This window comes from Balaenoptera physalus (genome assembly GCF_965194825.1).
Source record: "Balaenoptera physalus genome assembly, chromosome: 7".
NCBI lineage: Eukaryota > Metazoa > Chordata > Mammalia > Artiodactyla > Balaenopteridae > Balaenoptera > Balaenoptera physalus.
Genome location: NC_138886.1, coordinates 32,956,459 through 32,977,804, shown reverse-complemented (window position 1 = coordinate 32,977,804; position 21,346 = coordinate 32,956,459). Strand labels below are relative to the sequence as shown.

Below are 21,346 nucleotides of genomic sequence, written 5' to 3'. Positions count from 1 at the left end.
ATGCACTTCATAGCCATTATCTTAATAGATACTCCCAATAAAAACGGGAGTTATTCTTTTCTCAGTTTGTCAGACGAGGAAACTGAGGCTCACAGGGAGAAAGCAGTTTACTCAAAGTCACTACAAACTGGAATTAGTTTCCTTGACCCCCTCTTGGTTCCACCTGAGGATGCCTTCTGTAGAGCACTGGCTGAGTGGCACCAGAGAACAGCTGGTGAGCACTGGTCCCAAAGCAGAGCCACTCTGTCCTGCACCCTGGTTTGGTACCCTCAGATATTTCTCTGCCCCCATTCACTGGCAAGGCAGGGCCTCGCATCATCCCTCAGTTATACCATGGAAATAGCCTACTCCTTTAAGGCTACAGAGGGGCAGCTCTGTTGCTGCTCACACACATCCTGGGTCCTGACCCCTAACCAGACCTCAAAGGTGCTTCGAGACCCTTTGGTCCCTGTGACCCCAGTACTCCAGTTTGGAACCTTGAGGCTGGCAAGCCCATCCTGACCCCACACCCAGCACTTCCCATCCCGTCTTCCAAGGTTCTGTTCTACCACATTCACCCACTCAGATTGTATTCTTGGAATACAAATCACCGAAGGAAAAGGAGTAAGAAATTCATCTCCACATGATCCACTTGTAGGCTGGCACAAGGCTTGGCACAAATTTGAAGCTGACCTTTGTATACGTTTAAAATAGCAATGATAAAGACCTAAAACACACTTTTGATAGGGAGGAGACTTTATACACATATAGTAAAAGAAATTACCTCAAGAAATAAGACCGTAAAGCCAAAAGGGTTCAAGGAAAGATTATAAAATCAAACCACAAGTATTTCCTGAGTTCTCACTCTGTCTAGGATCTGGGATTGGGGTTAGGGACTTCTGGGCCTTGAAGAATGGATAAATATTTGAAGGCTGTTTGTATAATGATTCTAACATGGCATTTTGTCTCCATAGGGCCAAGTACTTTTTAATAATTGGGACTCAATTTTTTCTGGCCATGGAGGTCAGTTCAATACACATGTTCCAATATATTCCTTTGATGGCCGAGACGTAATGACAGATCCTTCTTGGTAAGTAGAGGTTGAAGCCCTTGAAGTATATCATATAATAGACAGTTTTAGGAGACAGTCTAACAGTGGGATGCCCTTATCAGCTGCTCCTCTGGGGTGCTGCCAACGTAAAGCCTCAGTGAGGCAGCCAGGGGCCATGGAACCAGGAGACCTGGGTCCAGTAGCTTAATATGGGACCTTGAGCAAGGCACTTCCACTCTTTGAGCCTCAGTTGCCTCACCTGTCAAATGGGCAGGATAATCATATCCATACAGATAAGACTGTTGTGAGAATAAAAAGGTAAGTGTGAGACCATCTAGCATACAGTAGGCACTTAATAAGTGGTAAGTAATGCTATTCTTGGTGATTCTTTAACCCTATACTGTGAGTTGCACTCTAATTCTTTGAAAATTATGTATGCTTTTAAGAATAGAACAACTCAGTAAACTTTTCCTCAGTGTCTACTCTATGCCAGGCTTAATGCCAGGCCTGGAAGGCACAGTAATAAACCTACACAGCCCCTCTCCTTTCAAAGCTCATAGTCTTTGGGAAGATAGACACAGACTAGCTACAATTCTAGACGTAATATTGTCATTGGAAAATGGAGAAACAGATAAGATGGTAGGAGCACAGAGGAAAGAATCATTATTCCTTGGTGGTGAGAATCAGGAAGCCTTCCTGTAAGAGGGGGCGTTTAATGGACTTGGGAAAGATGAGAAGGAATCACTGAAAATGAAAGCGAGGCCATTCCAGACTAAGGGACTTCATGAGCAAAGGTTCAGATTCACGAAAGCAGAGAGTATGATTTCAGAGCAAGTACAAGCTGGATATGGTTGGAATGCAGTGTGTTCAGAAAGTTGGAAACAGTGATAAAGACAGAGAGGTGATGTGCAGTCAGACCCTGGAGGGTTCAGGAGTTTGACTTGACTCACTAGACTTATGCCAATTTGCTCACCAAGATATGCCACAAAGAAGGGTCATTTCAAAAAGTAACACAACAAAATTCCCTTTCAGGCCCCAAAAGGTCGTTTGGCACGGCTCCAGCACCCACGGAGTCCGTCTTGTGGATCAGTACTGTGAAGCGTGGCGAACCGCCGACATGGCAGTCATGGGCTTGGCCTCCCCGCTGAGCACGGGGAAGATTCTGGACCAGAAAGCATACAGCTGTGCTAATAGGCTAATTGTTCTGTGTATCGAAAACAGTTTCATGACAGATGTGAGGAAGTAATGACCTTCCCATGATTCTTAAGAGTTTTCCAATTTTTTTTTATGTGAAGAGTTGACACTGAAATCTAAAATGTTTAAATGTTGTAAATATTAGTTTTTTATTACACATTCATCACAACAGCAACCAAAGAAAACATACCTCAATACACTCAAAACTGAAGACATAAAGGACTCAGATCAAAGATAAAATCTGATCCATCTATTGGTGCTAGATTCTGCAGGAAACCCATGCAGTGTAAACACATCCTAACATGGTTAAGAGCAAGTTGAAAACAAAGGCCTTGGCACTCTGCCCACTGCATCCTTCAGAAAGTGATTTCCTTCTTTTAACCGTTGTTGAGTGTAAGATGTCCTTCATGTTTTCTTACAAAGTCAGTGTTTAGAAATGTACCCCTTTCTAAGTTATGTGCAGACCAAATGTTTTGTTCTTTAATATACATCCATTGTTTGCAACTGCTGTTCATACAGAGAAACAGAACTGCTCAAAATGATCCTATTTGTATTTTCTGATATTACCAGACTTTAATGTTTTTTCCTAAAATATTATCGCCATCTTGCTTTAGGAGTTTTATATTTTGACACAACATATTTTAGTGTGGCATCTGTTTATATAAATGACTTGCTGGAAAAGTTTAAACTCCCAATGATCTGAAACTAGAGAAGAAATAGCACATAATTACTACCTTTCCTGTGGTGGCCCTTTCCCCACACCCCACCCTGATTTTATAACTTCCATTTGGCAATGCTTGAATTATAACTGCGATTCAACAAACAGCTTCATGAGGATGAATTTTCTGAGACACATATACCTTCATGCTGTACACTTTGATTCTTTTTTTTCCATGTAAGTGAACATAAAAACATCTTTTCCAGGGGCTTTCTTCTGTTTGACTTTTTTCCCCCAGTTCCTTTATTCTTCACCAGTGATGTGGAAGCGGCCCTGGGGGCGGTTTGCTAACCTTGTCACTGCCACTTGTGCTACCCCTCGGGAGATGATCAGAGTACAGGAAGATTTTCCCATCATGCTCCTCTGCTCCTGCCTGTTGTCTTCCACTCAGTGGGGGCAGAAGAGCCCCAGTGTGACAAACAGGATCAACTGTGTCTCAACACATGACTTTGGGCAAATCTGCCTTTTTCTCTCAAGGAGGTTGGGATAAAATAAGTAATATCAGCTCTCAGTTCCTAAATATCAGACTTAACATAAGTCCCATTTATCTTTCCTCATAACCCTGCAAGGTAAGTAGTTTTATCTTTACTTTACAAATGGAAAAAAAAAAAAAAAATTTGAGGCTCAGGAAGTCACTTGTTCCAGGTCACAAGGCTGCTGAGTGGTGGGGCTGGTTTCAGGCCCAGGGTCCATCTCACTCCAGTGCCCAGGATCGTTTCAAGGAGCAACTGCACAAGGCTGCCTATTCGCTCCCTCCCAGCTCCCAGGCTGTGACTCTCTGGCTCTTGGCTTGATGCTGCAGGAGAAACAGAATCACCAGGCAAGTGGCATGCTGGGATATTTCCTCCCATTCAGCTGGGCTGGCCCAGAAACTTAGCAAAGTGAATCCACCCTAATAGTCCTTGAGGTAGGAAGGAAATGGAGGACCAAAAAAAGGCAGACAGCCCAGAACCTCCACTTAGGGGCTTCCTAAATGGAAGAGCAGTGAAAATCTGAGTCATGGGATGAAGACAGTTATAGGTTGGAAAGCCCCAGAAGGGATTGTTGAGGACTCGCTCACCCACCCAGTGGCTGGGGGGGGGGGGGTGCCTGGCATGGACAGGAACTGAGGGGGGAGGGGGGCAGGAGGTGCTGCGGTCGTGAAAAGAAGGTACCTTCCGTTTTAGCCAGAGCCCGCCGCGGCCCTGGGCCACAGAAGGCGCAGGGTGGTGTCGGGGTTTGGGGGAGCCAAAAGGAGGGGAGACCCCTTTTGCTGACCCCAGGAAGGCGGTTGACATTCATGCCCTGGCTTCTCCGTCCTCTTTGTGCACCGAAGGAGGGTATGACCAACCGGCCCTCCCAGAAGAGGCCTTGCATCAACCCCAGTCCTGGTTAGACTCTGAGAATGACGGTCAAAATCTTGGGCCTGGCATTCGAGGCCCTTCACTGAACATCAGTTTTCCTGTCATTTGCCAAAGGCCACTAGCCTGAGGGCCTCGTGAATACTTAAGTGAGCCACATAGGCCCCTCTACCAGGCTGCTGTCCAGGCCCTGCCCCGTCTTGGGAAAGCCTTAGCCACTCTAGGTCTGGCCTGGCCCTCTTGCCAACAGCCAGTGCAAACTCTGCTTCCTCTGTGACATCCCCCAGTGCTCTGAACCTGACTACCTTTTGTCATGCTTCCTCCTCTGAACACCTGGTGTATTTCACACCTAGATCTTGTCACACAAGTGAAATGCAATGATTGAAGGGTCTCCAGCCTTCACTTTATCCCTGAATGTCCTTCAAGGCTGGGGAGCAGGCTAGCGCTCTCAGGCATAATAGGGGAGGGAAGAGAGGCCACAGTAGTCCTTACAGTGCAAGAGGTCTTGGGGTACTTGCTGAGTCCATACTGTGGACTCTCAAGGTCTGGAGCCGGCAGCATCCAAGGTCCCCTGTCCAGAAGCAGAAAGACAGAAGCGGCTGTCCCATATCTACCCACATCAGGGGCCAGGTTCCATGGGGGAGGCAGACTCTGGAGGGCACGAAGGAGCCTAGAAACTGGGAAGGAAGGGGAGTTGGGGGAGACACAGAATGAAGGGGGAAGTCCAGGGCAAGCTCTCTGCCAAAGTCAACATGGCTGCGTGGTGGTGCCTCAGAAGAAGCGAGGGAACGAGGAGAATGAATCATAAGAGCCAGTCTCAAATTTCCTGTACCCTCTGCATTTAGATGGCTTGGGCCATGTTGCTTGAACCTGTAGGGAGTGCAAGTAGGAGACCGCATGGACCTCAGGGAGTGGCAGCAGTCCCGTCCAGCTGAATAGCGATCAGTGAGGGAAACACAAGGCAAATTCATAAGCCAAAAAACAAACAACCTACAACAAAAAGGAATGTATTAGCTCATGAAACCAGGAAGAAGGACAGGGAATCCAAGAGATTCAAGCAACATCGTCACTTAGTCTGTTTCTCTTTTTCTCTCTGTGTGTGTGTGTGTATCTGTCTGTCTTGCTTCTGCTTTTCTCTGTATGTGTCTTCCTTCCCTTCAGCGAGAATAAGATTCCTTCGTGTGCCAGGGGTTGTTCATAGCTCCAGGCTTAACGTTACTCCAGACTCCAGAGGGTGGCCTCAGAGGAAAGAGAAGACTCCCTCTCCCCTCTGGGATTATATTAATTCCTGAAAAGGATTCTGGTTGGTCCCACTTGTGTTGTGTGTCTATGACTTTGAGTGGCAGCTCCATCCAAGATGAGTTATGCAAAAGAAATAATTCCTCCACCCATAATGTGAGGAGGTTTGCAATGACCATAAAATAGGGCTCAAGAGGTTGAGAAAAAGACCAAAGAGAGAGAGAGAGATCCCAGCACCTAGCAGCAGGGAAGGGCTGAGTGTAGGGGATGTGATGGTAGATGCTGGCCCTGAATTCTAAGATAAGGTATGTGGACTTCATCCTGCTACTGGTGGAGCAGCTTGGGAAGATTTTAAGAAGCTGAGATATGGGATGGGGATCAGTTCTGTGTTTGAGAAAGATCAAGCAGGTCTTTTGTTTATTCATTCATCCACTGAGAGATACTTCTTCAATAATGCTTTTGTACCCAGCACCATGTTTGAACTTGGAGAAATGGTGTCCCCACTTTTCAAATCCACCAAGCCTATTCTCCTGCCACGGATTGTTTCAAATCCCATGTGTATCTCCTCTTCCTCCAACTCCTCAAAGACCTTACCAGTTGGGGCAAGTGTATGTGTGCAATCCCTGCCTAACCCAGTGCTGGGGAGTACCTCTCTGGTTGTTCCTTGAGCTCATGAGTCACCAAGATACCGCTGAGCAACCTCAAAGTTCTTTGATCACCACTGGCTGATTTCCCCTTTGCCTTCCATCTTGTACTCCAACTTACAGAGCAGTCGAGTGTAGACAGGCCTTTGTCTGGGTTTGAATTTGGGCTCTGCCACCCACTAGCCGTGTAGACACCTGCAAGTTACTGAAAATCATACCCTACACTCAACACTTCCCTGCAGCTCAGTTTCTTCATCTGTAAAATAGAGGTAGTAAAGGAAATTACTCTCCACTGAGTTAAGTTTTTAGAAGCTCTGGGAGTGGGGTTGTGACCCTGAGTAAGCATCCTGAGTAAGTGCTCACTATCCTTGGCCTGCCCTAGATGTCTCAAGATGAGCTGGGGGCCCTTTCTCTAGTCTTGCTGGATGGCGTCTTCCAATCTGCCTGGTTTCTCTGTCTGCCTTCAAGCCCAGAGCTCTGGCTCAACCTGTACACACTGGTGCAGCTGTACCTGTTGGTGAATATCCACTGTCCCAAGCCCCTGGGTGTCCTGGCTCCCCTGCCCCTCTGCTCATCCTCCCCATAACCCTACAACTAAAATGTTATCATCTGGCCCAGTAGGGGCTCCATGATTCCGCTCTGGCACTGGGGCTATATTCCTTCTGATTGACAGGAGCATGTGCCACAATGACAGTGAAATAATCTGATTATTCCCCTGCCTAAGCCTGCCCAGCACCCTGCGTTCCAAGCAGGACCCAGAATGCCCTGTTATCTAATATGTTCATAGAGGAGATTGCCTACCCCACCCCTCCCTCCAGACTTGCTCCTTCTCCTCCGATCCTTCTCTCAGGGAATGGTGCCACCAGCCAACCAGTAGCCTAGGAGTCATTTACTTACTCACTCATTCAACAATTATTTTCTGAGTGCTTTCTTAGTAATAACAGCAACAATAATAATGAGATGTAAAGTAGGTATGAGGAAGTTCAGCAAAGTCTGGATATTTCCATGGTGGCTACTTCTGTTCTTCCAAATGTCAAAGTGTTTTTTAAAATATCTCGGGGCACTCTTGCTTTGCTGCATGTGTTGGTCCTCCTTTGAGATAAAGAGCGGGCTCCTGTCTTACCTCTGTAGGACCGCATCTCACATCTCCATGCTGATCTCCTGGCCCACAGCTTCTCCCTTCCAGTTCATTCTCTACACCAGGAGAGAAAACTTTCTAAAAAACACTTAAACATTGTCAGTGTTTTGATTTGGGGTCCTCCTTAGATGAGGATTCATTTGCCAGTAGTTTATGTGGGAGGTGATCCCGGGATACACCAGTAGGGGAATGGGGAAGTGAGATAAGGAAGGGAAGGCAGGCTTTAAAGGGGGCATCTAGTCACCACTGTGGGCGACCAGATCATCCTCTCCTTTTAGGAACTCTGGGATCCAGCATAGAACAGGCACCTCAGAGTTTCCCACCTAAGGAACAAGGAACTGTGGTATTTATACACCAACATCCACCAGTCACTGAAAGGCAGAGGGGCGTTACATTCCAGTACCTCTGACCTGCCATGCTCAGCCGCAGTGGGCTCGGGCTGCCAGAGAAAGTTCTCAGGCAAAGCGATGTACACGCTGGCCATCGGAAGTTGGAGGTCTTCGGGCCGGCACCACAGAGCCAGTTACATCAGGCTCAGTCTAATGGGAAGCCACGCAGGTTTTATTTCAAGATAATAATTTGAGCTTACAGTAACTTCCCCAAATCTCATTGAAATGATGAAAGTAATAAAAATAAGAGGAGGAGAAATCTCTGAAACACCACTGTCATAAAGGAAGAACAACATCAGCCAGGCAGGAGTGTTGAGAATTTCTGGAAGAAGTGAACCTAGTGTGATTGGATATCTTACAAAGGCAGGGCCTGCTTGTGAGTCTGTCCAGACGCTGGTGCCCACAGCACTATGCCAGCCAGGACTGGAGGCAAAGGTACTCTGGGACCTGTGAGGGAAAGCTTATGGGGACCTGCGGCGATTGCTGCCAGCACTCAGAAGAGCTATCAATCCTTTTCAATACAGGCTTTCATATTTATAAATAGCAACATATATTTAATTTGACAAATCTCTTCAGTCATCTGAGGAGATTAAACAGTCTCAGAAAGGGAACCAGCAGATCTATCAGAGCTAATGGCTTTTATCAAAAAGAATTATTACAGAAAACAAGAGCCAACTTGAAAAATTCAAATTTGTGTTTCAGTGAAATGTCAGAGGGTAAAAGAAGCATCAGATGGGATACTAGGAGAACAAGGAACACTACTTGAAAATAGAATACATGATTGTATGAGCCCCCAAATAAAATAGGACTGCAGCATATATACTATTGAAAACTGATTTAGTGAATTATCAGTAAACTCATAAGAATTAATACAATCCTCTCAGAACACAGACAAAAAGATAAATTCATGAGATAAAAAAAATAAGAGAGAGGGCTTCCCTGGTGGCACAGTGCTTAAGAATCCGCCTGCCAATGCAGGGGACACAGGTTCGAGCCCTGGTCCAGGAAGATCCCACATGCCGTGGAGCAGCTAAGCCTGTGCACCACAGCTGCTGAGCCTGCACTCTAGAGCCCACGTGCCACAACTACTGAAGCCCGTGTGCCACAGCTACTGAAGCCCATGCGCCTAGAGCCTGTGCTCTGCAACAAGAGAAGCCACTGCAACGAGAAGCCCGCGCACCACAATGAAGAGTAGCCCCCGCTCGCCACAATTAGAGAAAGCCCGCGCGCAGCAACAAAGACCCAATGCAGCCAAAAATAAATTAATTAATTAAAATAAGAGAGTGATAGATATGATGTCCCAGTGTTCATATAGCAGGAGGAGTCATAGCATAAGAGAGAAGAATGGATAAGAAGTGAAATATCAATTAACAAAATAATGAGATTTCCTGGGCTGAAAGAGTTTTAGCTATGGATTAAAGTGAATCACTAGTCCTGGGCAGAAGTGTTGCAAAAAAATTCACCCAAGGGCACATCTGGTAAAATTTCTGAATTTCAAGTATAGTGTAAAAATCCTATAAACTTTCATTACAGAAAGAAATTCAGACTGGCGTTGGAGTTCTCGTTTGCAATATTAAAAATTAGAAAACAGTGGAGCAATGTGTAAATAATCCTGTGGATTAAGAATTATGACATTAAAATTTTGCAGCCAAACTGGGAACAAAGGAGAGAGACTTCCAGAAATGTCAAGACTCGAAATTATAACACCCAAGTACCCTTTGTGAGAAACAAACTTAGTGGAACAATTATAACCCAATATAAATGAACAGAGAATTAGGCTCTCACAAAGTAGAGGGCATTGTAATACACTAGAAATCTAATAAGAAACAAAGTCAGGGTAATTTATAGTTGTGTCTAATCAGTGTTTCCCAATTTGTAATATGTGTACCACATCTAGATTGAGGTGATTTTTCCTTTAATGGTTATATACTTATTTTCATGTGTGTTAGAAATATATAGGGAGCACCAAATCAATAATTTCATGTTTGTTTTTATTCAATATGAAGCTTAAGTGGGTATTTAAGTTTTAAAAAATATGTTGGTTTAAAGAAAAATATTAGGTAACTAGCAGTACAAACGGTATATTGTTAAGACAGTAGGCAAATGAGTGAGTTTGGGGAAAGGTTGGACTAAATAATTGTTGATAGTGTGGTTGTAAAATATGTTCCAGACTTTACCAACTTGTGATGATAAAATAGGTTCATGTTTCCTTTAAAACCCAAATTATAAGTCTGATCTCCTAGGTGGGAAATTAACACAAAGTCCTTTTCTTCCCCAAATATTCTTCAATAATTCTACCCTTCAAATAGTCCAGGTTTGCTTATATTTTTCCCAGGAATCAGGTCTACTCATTTTTTACCTGTGGGTACCTGCTGGGAGAGGGGAACTCAGAGATGTCCCTTGTGCCAGACTCACTTCCCCGGTGTCCGTGCTCCACCGGCAGTTAGCAGGGAGCTTATGATGCTGAGAACTGTGCTGAAGTCATGCTGGTCTTGAAGAGATGGGCTCTGACATGACCACCCTGTTCTGGTGTCTTGACACCTAGACCACCTCCCCCATCCACTGCCACCGATACAGATCTCTGCCAATCCATGCCATGGTGCTCTCTCAGAACTCAGGCAAGGATGCTTCTTCTCACAATATTCTCATATTTAGGGTGTCCCCAGTGTCACAGCTCTTAAATAGTATGGCATTTTGTGTTCATCCATACTGCAATCTTCTTCAAGGCATCCCACAAGCAGGAGGGAGGCTGACTTAGAAGTTCCACCATTAATCCTACTCTGTGTCCACATCAAACATTTCCCAGACTGTGATGATGAGTGTTTTGGTGTCCCCAGATGCACAGCCTAAGACAAGACTTGATGCAGGGGATCCCAGGAAGCAGAAGAGAGGGAATGGGGAGAGTGAGACAGAGAAGGGGGATAAGTCCATCTGTGGATGTATCATAATCAATGATGTGCTATGAAAATGTAATGATCAAAACTGATGCAAAAATACATAGAAAATCTGAATATTCTAACCACAAATGAAATGCAAAAGATTATTTAAAAAAATCTCATCTCCCCAAATTCTGTATTCTTAGATAGTTTTATGGCCGGGATAGGAGCAATTCCTCAAAGAAAGGATGATGCTACAGACAAAAGAAAAAGTAAATTGGCAAATGAAAATGAAAGATGCCTATTACATTCCCCTCTTGGGTTTCTCTCTCTCTCTCCATCTCTCTCTCTCTCTCTCTCTTTCTCTCTCTCCCATATGTACAATACAATTAACTCACATACAATAAAAATGCACTCACTCCCTTCTTAAGATTTGACAACCAAAGTGACATTCAGCTATCACATCTAGCTGCTGCAAATTGAGGGTCTCTGGATGATGTACATTCCATTCCACCAGGTCCTGATGCTGGTCATTAAATTATTAATTATTTATTGAGCAAATTGGGGTATAGAAGAAGATTAATTGCCCTTGAAGATCTTATATTCCAGTGGGAGGGGAAATAGATCATAAGCATGCAAACAAATAAATAGATAAGATGAAATCAGGTACTGAAAATATCTAAAAGAAGACAAAATAATGAGGTGTGATTTGGGGAGGGGGATGCTGAGATAACTTTCTGAAGAGATGACATTTGAGTTGAGATGTTAGCAACTGGTGTATTGAGATGTCTTGATTAAGGTATAAACAGAAAACTATTTGACTTCCTACAGATGCTATCCCTGGCCATGCTATATTTGGGGCACAGTCCTTTGTAGTATAGAACTCTGGGGAAGTATATGAGTTAAGGTCCATCCAAAAGACGAAAAGCACTCTCAGTATTTGAAACAGAGGGAATCTGATGCAGACAATTAGTTACATGAGTGTTGGGAAAGCTGAGGAACAGAATAGGACACAGTAAGACTAACCAGACATTATCAAAAGAGGAACAAAGGGAGGAGAGTGTGTTACCAGAGCTTAGAAACGAGCATCAGGCAGCAGAAGTTGGACCGGGCTGAGCCTGGAGTCATAAAGGAAGAAGAGCCCACAGCCAGAAACTGCACTAGAGGCAGACAGGGTAGAAGAAAAATGCCTTGATTCATTCCTTCCTGCTGCTTTCCAATCCCTCACCTACCAAAGGTGGTCTGAAGTCATCTGAGCCAGTAGCTTGGGCAGCATGGCCTGCAGGGATCAGGCTCCCACCCCCAACACAGGGCAGAATTGGGAAGGAGTGAGAAATGCACCTTGAGGGCAAACAGGCCCGGGACAGACACAGGAAGATTCCATGACTCCTTGGGTATTAAAAGTCTACTTTAAGACTTCAGTCACGGGACTTCCCTGGTGGCACAGTGGTTTAGAATCCACCTGCCAATGCAGGGAACACAGGTTCGAGCCCTGGTCCGGGAAGATCCCACATGCCGCAGAGCAGCTAAGCCTGTGAGCCAGAACTACTGAGCCCGCGCACCTAGAGCCCACGCTCCACAGCAAGAGAAGCCACCGCCATGAGAAGCCCATGCACCACAACGAAGAGTAGCCCCTGCTCGCCACAACTAGAGAAAGCCCACGCGCAGCAACGAAGACCCAATGCAGCCAAAAATAAATAAATAAATAGAAAAATGTATTAAAAAAAAAAAAAGACTTCTGTCACCAACTTTGTTTCAATCTCTTTTCCCTTTCCCCTGCCCTCACGCAGAGCATTCTTGAACTGAGATCCTGACTTCTAGGAACGAAGATGGGGAAGGAGTCTGATCAAGTTCTGAGGTATATTCTCGCCTTCCTTCTTCAAGGCTCAGCCCTTCAGGCGTGTTTGTGGTGGGAGGGAGGAGAGGAAACAGGATAAGGGTTTCTTTATTTACCTGGCCAGGGCTGTCGTCCTTTCCAAGTTGGCTGTTCCTACTTCTCTAGCTTACAGTGGCCACTGACACCCTCTCTGTGGCAGGCACTCAAATGCTGGTGAATCCTCTGGAGGACCTTCCTACAGGAGGTGGGACCAACTGCCTTCTGTAATGTCCACTTAGCCCAACTGGGAATCTCACCAGGGCAACTGTAGAGTATAGGTAGCTCCCCTTTTGCCCCAATTCCCATCTTGAAACAAAGTCGATCTTCCTCTACCTTACTCAGCTAAGTCCAAGGGCAACTTAGAAAAGGATAACTGACTTGGGAACAGCATGCCAATTTCCCCTTCTCTCGGGGACCCCTCTCTGTTGCTGATTCTTTGGAGCCTCCCCAATACTTGGTTTGGGGGGAGGTCACCTCTCATCACAAACACTGCACTCCCCACAAGGCAGATGATTCTTACTCTAACTCCCCTCCTTCTCTCCTTCCCCGTCATCTCATGAAGATTAGAAAGGAGGGATGGGTGGTAGGGACTGTCTGACACCTTTCCATGAGCTCTGGGAAAGGAACCTGGTGTCATGGTGGGCCGCTGTCTTGAGAAAGGGCCATGCTCCAGTTCTCATCTCTGGGCTTTAGCTGGAATTCCCGGACGACAGGAAAAGTCCCAGTGAACATCCTGTTACCTTTGTTTTGTTTTGTTTTTTTCATAAATTTATTTATTTTTATTTTTGGCTGCGTTGGGTCCTCGTTGCTGCATGCAGGCCTCTCACTGCAGTGGCCTCTCCCATTGCAGAGCCTGGGCTCCAGGTGCGTGGGCTTCAGCAGTCCTGGCACGTGGGCTCAGCAGTTGTGGCTCACGGGCTCTAGAGCGCAGGCTCAGCAGCTGTGGTGCGCAGGCTCAGTTGCTCTGCGGCACGTGGGATCTTCCCGGACCAGCGACTGAACCCGCGTCCCCTACATTGGCAGGCGGACTCCCAACCATTGCGCCACCAGGAAAGTCCCCATCCTGTTACCTTTGAACAATGGAAGGGAGGCAGAGACCTGGGGGAATAGTGTCCCAGGAAGGAGAAACAGCACATTTTGTAAAGGTCTTGAGATGCAAGCTCACTTGGTGTGTCTAAGGGACAGAAAGAAGCTGGAAGGAGCTGGAGGGAGAGTAAATGGGAGAGAAGACACAGCAAGACAAGGGAGTCTAGGTAGGCAGCTGCAGATCACCTAGGCTCTTGTAGACTAAGGTAAACGGTTTGGACTTTATGTCTGGTTGCTCTGAGAAGCTACTGGAGGATTTTAAGCGAGAGAGGGACATGAACTGGTTTTATTTTTATTTTTTGAGGCAGTAGTATCATCATGACATTATCCACCATCAGAAAATAGAAAACCAGCATGGACTCCTTAAGTACACAAAGAGAGTCTCACAAACACATACCTCCTGAAGCTAGCATTCATTTTATTATTGAGATAGATACAACTATCTAGATTTTTGATTTCACCAGATCTATTAGGTTTAAAACTATATGAACTGATTTTTGTTTGAAAAGACCACTGTGACTTATGTGTGCTGAGTGGACTGTGGAGGCAGATGGACCAGTTAATAAACTGTTGCCATGATTTAGCTGATTGGTGATGATGTCCTGGGCTATGGCTGAAGCAGTAGAGATGGTGAGAAGTGGGCAGATTTGGGATGAATTTAGGAGGAGTCTTGCTGAAAGGTCTCAGTTATGAGAGAATGATTACTGGGATTTGAGCCTGGCCCATTGCCTGGATGGTGGTACTATTCTTGGTATGGGAAGGAAGAAAAGGGCAAGATTTGGTTTCGGTTGGTTGTTTTTCTTTATTATCATATCTCCAGGGTCTAGAAGAGTATCTGAGTAGGTGCTCAGTAACTATGTGTTGAATAATTGAAAAAGCAATAGTTTGATCAGGTTCTAGTTGAGAGGCCAATTGGCCATACTCATGCTCTTGCCACCTGTGATTAAATGGTACATTGAACCACTCCATATATGTTTGTGAAATTCTATTTAAAAGGGGGAAGGGGAAACAATTCCAGTTAGTTGTCATTTGCCGAGTAGCTACATCCCATCCTTCTGCACAGGGACAGCAAAAACTCATTTCTCTGGCAGAGGAGCAAATTCCTTCTGTCCTCCTATTGGTCCTACCTCTTGAGGGACTTGGGAGAATTCCACTGAGCAGTGGCAATCTGGACCCCAGAGTGGAGGGATCTCTGCTCTTCACCACAGGGTCCATTTTCTGGGGACTCTTCGTCCTGGCCTGAGCTGACTTGAAGCTCCACAAGGTGATGAAGGTCCCCACAGGCCTTGGGCTGTGTTCCACTCAGTGGGGTTTCAGGATGAGATTCTCCTTCTTACTCCAGCTCCCCCAGGGTATCCCTCTTCCCAACCACAGATTTCTGCTGTTGAAATACTTTAAGGAAAAATCATCAAAATCTCTGCACCTTGGAAATCTTGCTGCAAGGAGAAGGGCCTCTCTTTTATCTGCCTGCTGTTCCCTGCTGCTTTCAAACAGCCCAGCTTTGACGGAAGCATCCTTTCGGGTAGCGCAAAGCCGACCCACTCTGACATCCTGACATCTTTTGACCTAGACCTTTCCTGACAGCTGGCAAAGATTTGCCAGGCTGCTTACCAGCCCGTGGCCTGGAAGGCCAGCCTCTCCCCATCCTCCTGGCTCCTCGCCACCTTGCCTCGGCCAGTTCCACCTTTTAGAGTCTATTATTACTTACAAGTCCCCCTTTGCAGGTACCAATTTCTGTATTATTCAGACTTCTTTGGTTATGGGACAGAAATCAAGCTATACCTAGCTTAATTTAAAAAAAGAAGAGTTATTGGCTCCTGTAAAAGGTGGGCCTGGCACTGAGATCACTGTGTCTAGTAAACAAATAATTTTGTCAAGTCCTCTCCCTCCTGCTCCCATCCTTTTGCCTCCATCACTCATCTTGACTTTTCTCTGTGCTCGGGCCTCATTTTCTCTTACTTGAGTTGGCTTCATCCTGGCAAGGACAGGGCACAGAAGGCACGACCACCGGAAGCTCCTGGCTTATATTATTTAGCTCATTTATGCCTAGGCAATGAGAAGGTGTCTCTTTCCTCCCCATGCTTTACTGGCTATAAGTCCCAGCTGATCGCCCCAGCTTTTATCAGTCTCCTCATTCAGTCCTGGAGGCCGGGGGATGGGGTTCTGTGATTGGTCAGGCTCAGCTTGCATCATCATCTTTGTGGCCAGGGGTCAAGAATCAGTGATTGGCAGCCTCAGTAAAATCTAGTGCCTGGCTGCAGCAGGGGCGGAGCAAATCTCTAAAGGAAGAAGGTTAGTGCTCTCCCTTAAGAAAGGAGGAGGTGGACAGGGAAACACAACAAATCCCTCTCACAGGAAGTCAGATTTAATGCCAGGAACCAAAGAAAGAGTACACATTCAGACGCTGGTTTTGTTTTCTAGGTGAGACGAGAGAAATGAACTTTGTGGGCAGGAATTGTAATGAGGAAGTGAGCGCAGGGGTCTTCTTCTGTGGAGAAATAGCACTAAGGGGGAAGTCGTGAGAGGAGGCCTACACTGCAGCCTGGCCTGCGGGAGGCTCTTGGAGGTGGAAGCCATTTCAGGTGATGACTCAGTGCGGTGTATCACGCCTCCCTCAGTTCTGCTCTGCCCAATTCTCCAAAGCCAAATAAATAGGAAGTGTGGTAGACTGGATTCTTTTTAGCAGCAGTACACTCGGGTTTGTTTTCATGGGCATGAGTCCACTGGAAAGCAATTATTTTCTCTTGCCTCTTTGCTGCGTTAGAGGAATGGAGCAATTTTAAAGAAATTGAAAGAAACAAATTCAAAGAAACAATTTTGTAACTTGCAAAATGGAATCACATAGTAACTGCCAAGTTGGCTCTGCTGATACATCATGACTGGTTCTCCTTTTCACAAAAAATAAAAATAAAAATTGTATGTATTTAAAATGTACATGTTTTGGGAGTTCCCTGGTGGTCCAGTGGTTAGGACTCAGCGCTTTCACTGCTGTGGCCCGGGTTCAATCCCTGGTCGGGCAACTAAGATCCCACAAGCCAAGTGCTGAGGCCAAAAAAAAAAAAAGTACATGTTTCGATGTACATATACATAGTGAAATGATAACTGTAGTCAGGCTAGTTAACATATCCATCTCTCCATATTGTTACCATTTGTGTGTGTGTGTGTGTGTGTGTGTGTGTGTGTGTGTGTAAGATGAGAGCACCCGAGATCTATTCTTTTAGCAAGTTTCCAGTATACAATACAGTATTATTAACTATAGTCATCATGCTGTATATTAGATTTGTAGAACATATTCATTATATATAACTGCAACTTTGTACCCCTTGACCAACATTCCCCCACCTTCCCACCCCTGGTAACCACATTCTACTTTCTGCCTCTATGAATTTGACATTTTTGGATTCCACATATGAGTGAGACCATACAGCATTTGTCTTTCTGTGTCTGGCTTATTTCACTTAGCATAATGTCATCCAAGTCCATCTATGTTGTTGTACATGGCAGATCTCCTAGTTTTTAAAGACTGAATTTTATATATATACATAATTTCTTTATCCATTCATTTGTTGGAAGATGCTGACGTTATTTCCATATCTTGGCTATTGTGAATAATGCTGCAATGAACATGGAAATGTAGACATCTCTTCAAGGTACTGATTTCATTTCCTTCGGATATATACCCATAAGAGGGATCACTAAGTCATATGGTAGTTCTATTTTTAATTTTTTGAGGAATCTCCATACTGTTTTCCACAACAACTGCACCAATTTACATTCCTACCAATGGTGTACAAGGATTCCATTTTCTTTACATCCTCTCTGATACTAGTTATCTCTTGTCTTTTTGATAATCGCCATTCTAACAGGTGTGAGGTGGTATCTCACTGTGGTTTTGATTTGCATTTCCCTGATGATTAGTGATGTTGAACATCTTTTCATGTACCTGTTGGCCATTTGTATATCTTCTTTGGAAAAATTTCTATTCATGTTCTTTGCCCATTTTTAAAATTGGGGTTTGTATTTTTTTTTTTGCTATTGAGTTGTATGAGTTCCTTATATATTGTGGATATTAACCCCTTACCAGATACATAGTTTGCAAATATTTTCTTCTATTACATAGGTTGCCTTTTCATTTTGTTGATTGTTTCCTTTGCTGTGCAGAAGCTTTTTATTGATAGTTTGATGTTGCCCCCACTTGTTTATTTTTGTTCTTGTTACTTGAGCTTTTGGTTTCCTATGCAAAAAAAAATTGTTGCCAAGACCAACATGTCAAGACTTGTCCTGATCATATAGTTTCTATTAAAATCTTAGCATGCCAGAATCAGAAGTGATCTTAGAGATCATGGCCAACCCTCTCACATTACAGAGAAGGAAACTGAGGCCCAGAGAGGAGAAGGGGGGTGATTTAAAGGACCCAATGAGTTAGAGGCAGAATGAAGTCTATCACTGAGGTCTTCTGAATCCTTGCACAAAGATCTTTCCATTAAGTCACTCAAGGATGCTTATAAGGGAGTGTCTGCTACAAATTTGCTTCTAAATGTCCTTGAAAGCAGTTGATGGAAAATTTCAGCCTGCTGCTTCAAGTGAAATTGCTAAATGAATTCGATTCTTGCATGCCAAAAATATCTCTGCAAAGATGTGACTTCGTCCTGGTTTAAACACGGGACACTTGAATTCAGCCATCAAGGATGTGCCCTCACCTCCCAATGGCCTTTTTGTCTCTGAATTCCTGTAGTCTGAAGGTAGTCTTCCCAAATCTACTGTTTGACTGTGTTTTTGTTATCTGGTACCCTCTGGGTTCCCCATCTTGACTGTTGGGCTCTGCAGGCCTGTCGAGCTGCCCCCACTTTCACAGTGAGGCTGTGTGAGCCAATTGCTCCTCCAAACCCACCTGGCTCTGTGCCCTGCAACCTGATCCATGTGGAATACAGCAGTGGGTTCTCTTGCCCTTGGTGTCCAGTTAGGTTAGGCCAGTTGGCTGGAGATGGGAGGGAGGGAGAAGTGTGAGCTCAGAGTACTTATTTGCCGGGTTCCCTGTCTATGGGATCTCTAGGTCTGGCTGCATTCCCCCACTGAAAAGCTCAGCTCCCATCAAGCAGCTCCCTGTGCACGACTCTCTCTCCAGGCACCAGTAGCTCTTCCTCCCCTTTTCAGGCCTGTGCTGGTAAGAGCACCTTCTGTTACCAGTGCCTCCATGAGCCCTTGGGGTTCTGCACTCTCCCTTGTGGTTTCTCCATACCTGGCCATCTCTTTGAAAATAATCCTTTTATTAAACTCCCCTCCAATGACCCCATTTGAGTGTGCCACCTGTGCAGCTGGGACTCTGACTGATAAACTACCTGATTCTAACCTGGGGTCTCGGTCTCCCCCAAGCTTTGGGACACATTCTATCCCAGGAGAGAGAATCTTCGGAGCCTCAGTTTAGGCGTCAGTTTGTCTGTAGGGTCCTTGAGCCTGAACTCTTAGGTCTTAACAACAAATTCTAACCTTCTTCTGGAGAACAAGCCTCCGAGACCTTAAGGTGGAAAGGAGATGGCAAGGAGCCAGAAATCAGGACCTGGAGGAGGAGGCTGCAGAGCTGGGCTGGGCATCTGGCTGATGTTAGGTGTGTCATGTAATAGAGGACGGGGTCCAGCAATCCTGAAAGAGAGCCTACTCTGGCAGCATCAGAAGCCAGAGTGTTCCTGTGCTTTCAGAGGCTGAGAAGAGCTGGGGGGAGACATTTGTGTCCACGTTCAGGCCAGAGCACTGGGGAGAAGCAGCACCTGCCAGGGCCCAGTGTGATCACGGCGGCAGGGGTCTGCTGATGTGACCGAAAGAGCCCCCAGGGAAGGTGAAGCACAGCACTCTCCTCTCAGCTCTGACACCCTCCCCCCACCCCCAGTAGCACGCTAGTCCAAGTCCTGGGTCCCAATGGAGCCCTTAAGCTCCAAGTCCCTGTTCTGACAATCACAAGCTATTCAGTGGTAGCCGATGTCGTCTTTATTTGCACCTTTATCGTGCTAGACACAAAATTTGTTAGATTGAGAATAATTTACAGTTACTTACAACCTGTTTCCTTTAGACTGCCACTTGAGCCCAAAACTGTGTGGGGTAGCGCTTTCACAGAAGAAATACACAGTTGAAAATATGCCCAAAGTGATAATATTACCTCACATTTTTTACAGTGTTTCACAGTTTGTCAGATTATCTCATGCATCACGTATCAATTGATTCTCACAATAAACCTATTATATATGTGTATATGTATATATCTGTCATCTATCTATCATCTATCTACTATCTATCTATCTAACATCTATCTATCTGTAAACTGTATCTGAAAAGCTTGAGGCTTCAAGAAATAAAATAACTTACCCAAAGTCATAAGTCTAGCCAGAATGAATTGCTTCTTTATATTTCTTATGATATCATTGTATATTATAGTCATTGTGATTATGGCTGTCTTCCACTTAAGTCTGTGAGCTCATTAAGCATAAGGTTCATGGCTTATTATATTTTTTGTCATACATGCCTAATAGGTGTGTGTATATGTATATACACAATGTGTCTACATTGCATTGTTAATGTTTAATAAATAATAAAACAACCAGCCATGTATCTACCAGATTAGGAAATGAAACGTTGCCATAACTGTTGAACGACCCTCTATGTCCCTTCCCTGTATCTTTCTCTCTCAATCTCAACCACTATTCTGAATTTTGTCTTTATCATATGAATGTATCCTGAAAAATATATTATTTACTTGTGTATGTCATTTAACTTTATATAAATGGGTGCATGGCCTGTTTATCCTCACTCCTCCTGCACATCCTCCACATACACAGACACTGCCCTGCTCACAGTCGGTGCTTGGACTAGCCTGGCCCTAGCGTGACCAAAACAGCATCTGTCTGCTCACCATGCTCTCCAAAGAATTGAAGAAGTCTGGTCAGGGGTTGGAGTTGGGTTCTGGCTGAGAAAAATCGTAGAACAAAACATCTCAGGGCATCCAGCTGTGTTGCATGCCCATACTGCCACTCCAAGGGAGTCCCTTGTAGTCCCAAATCTGATCTATTCAGGGGCATAGTCCCAGTGGACTGTCTCATTACTTGAAGCTGGAGTCCCACTTTGGAGCTCAAAAGTGTCTTCTCTCAAGGCTTTTTCTGAGTCACAAGGGGCAAGTACCACCCCTTAATGACCTTGTACCCTCTATTAACCCAACTTCCACTTCCTTACACATTTCCCTCTTAAATTCCTGGAGAATTTATGACACATTTTAACAACCATTTAAACAATGCAAGCAGTTTCTGCAAACCTTAAGAGTGGCATTTTTCAAACTGTGGGCCATGAACCATTAGTGAGTTGTGAAGTCAATCTACTGGGCTCAGACCAGGATTTTTAAAAATTGAAATAGAATTGAGCATTACCTGGTCAAGAAGCTAGGATTGCAAAATATCAGCATGTGTTCCCGGTAGCAAGGGGTAAATATTATCTTGTGAAAGTTCACAGAGGGATCGCCTTGTGGTTTGGATGGGCTCTAGGTGTTTGAGCGTCCATGACTGACCTTAACAATTACCATAATCCCAGCCAGTTGCCATATGATTGGTTCAGGGATGGACAGTAATCCTTGGCCTCAGCCAATTAGGATGTGTCACTCCCTGGCCACAGTGGGGAGACACACGTCCCAATTAATCCAAGGATCTGTCTCTTAGGGAATCCAACCAAATCCTTTGACGGGCCTGGAAATTTCACAAATAAATACTTTGGAGATGCCAATCTGGTCTGAAACACAAAAGGGCTATTCACTGTTCACCCCACCTCCATCCCAGGTCAA

The 21,346-nt window shown here is 45.0% G+C and overlaps 1 protein-coding gene across 7 annotated transcripts in view; it reads left to right on the top strand.

The window, feature by feature from the left end:
• COL15A1 (collagen type XV alpha 1 chain) overlaps window positions 1-3,149 on the top strand; it is a 98,794-nt gene extending 95,645 nt beyond the window's left edge. For all 7 annotated transcript variants that reach the window (XM_082468553.1, XM_082468558.1, XM_082468555.1 and 4 more), the window contains 2 exons: window positions 954-1,069; window positions 2,063-3,149. In XM_082468553.1, coding sequence (XP_082324679.1) covers window positions 954-1,069; window positions 2,063-2,276 — 330 coding nt within the window. In that variant the 3' untranslated portion in view covers window positions 2,277-3,149. The remainder of the gene's footprint in view (window positions 1-953; window positions 1,070-2,062) is intronic.
• Window positions 3,150-21,346: the final 18,197 nt, after the last annotated feature.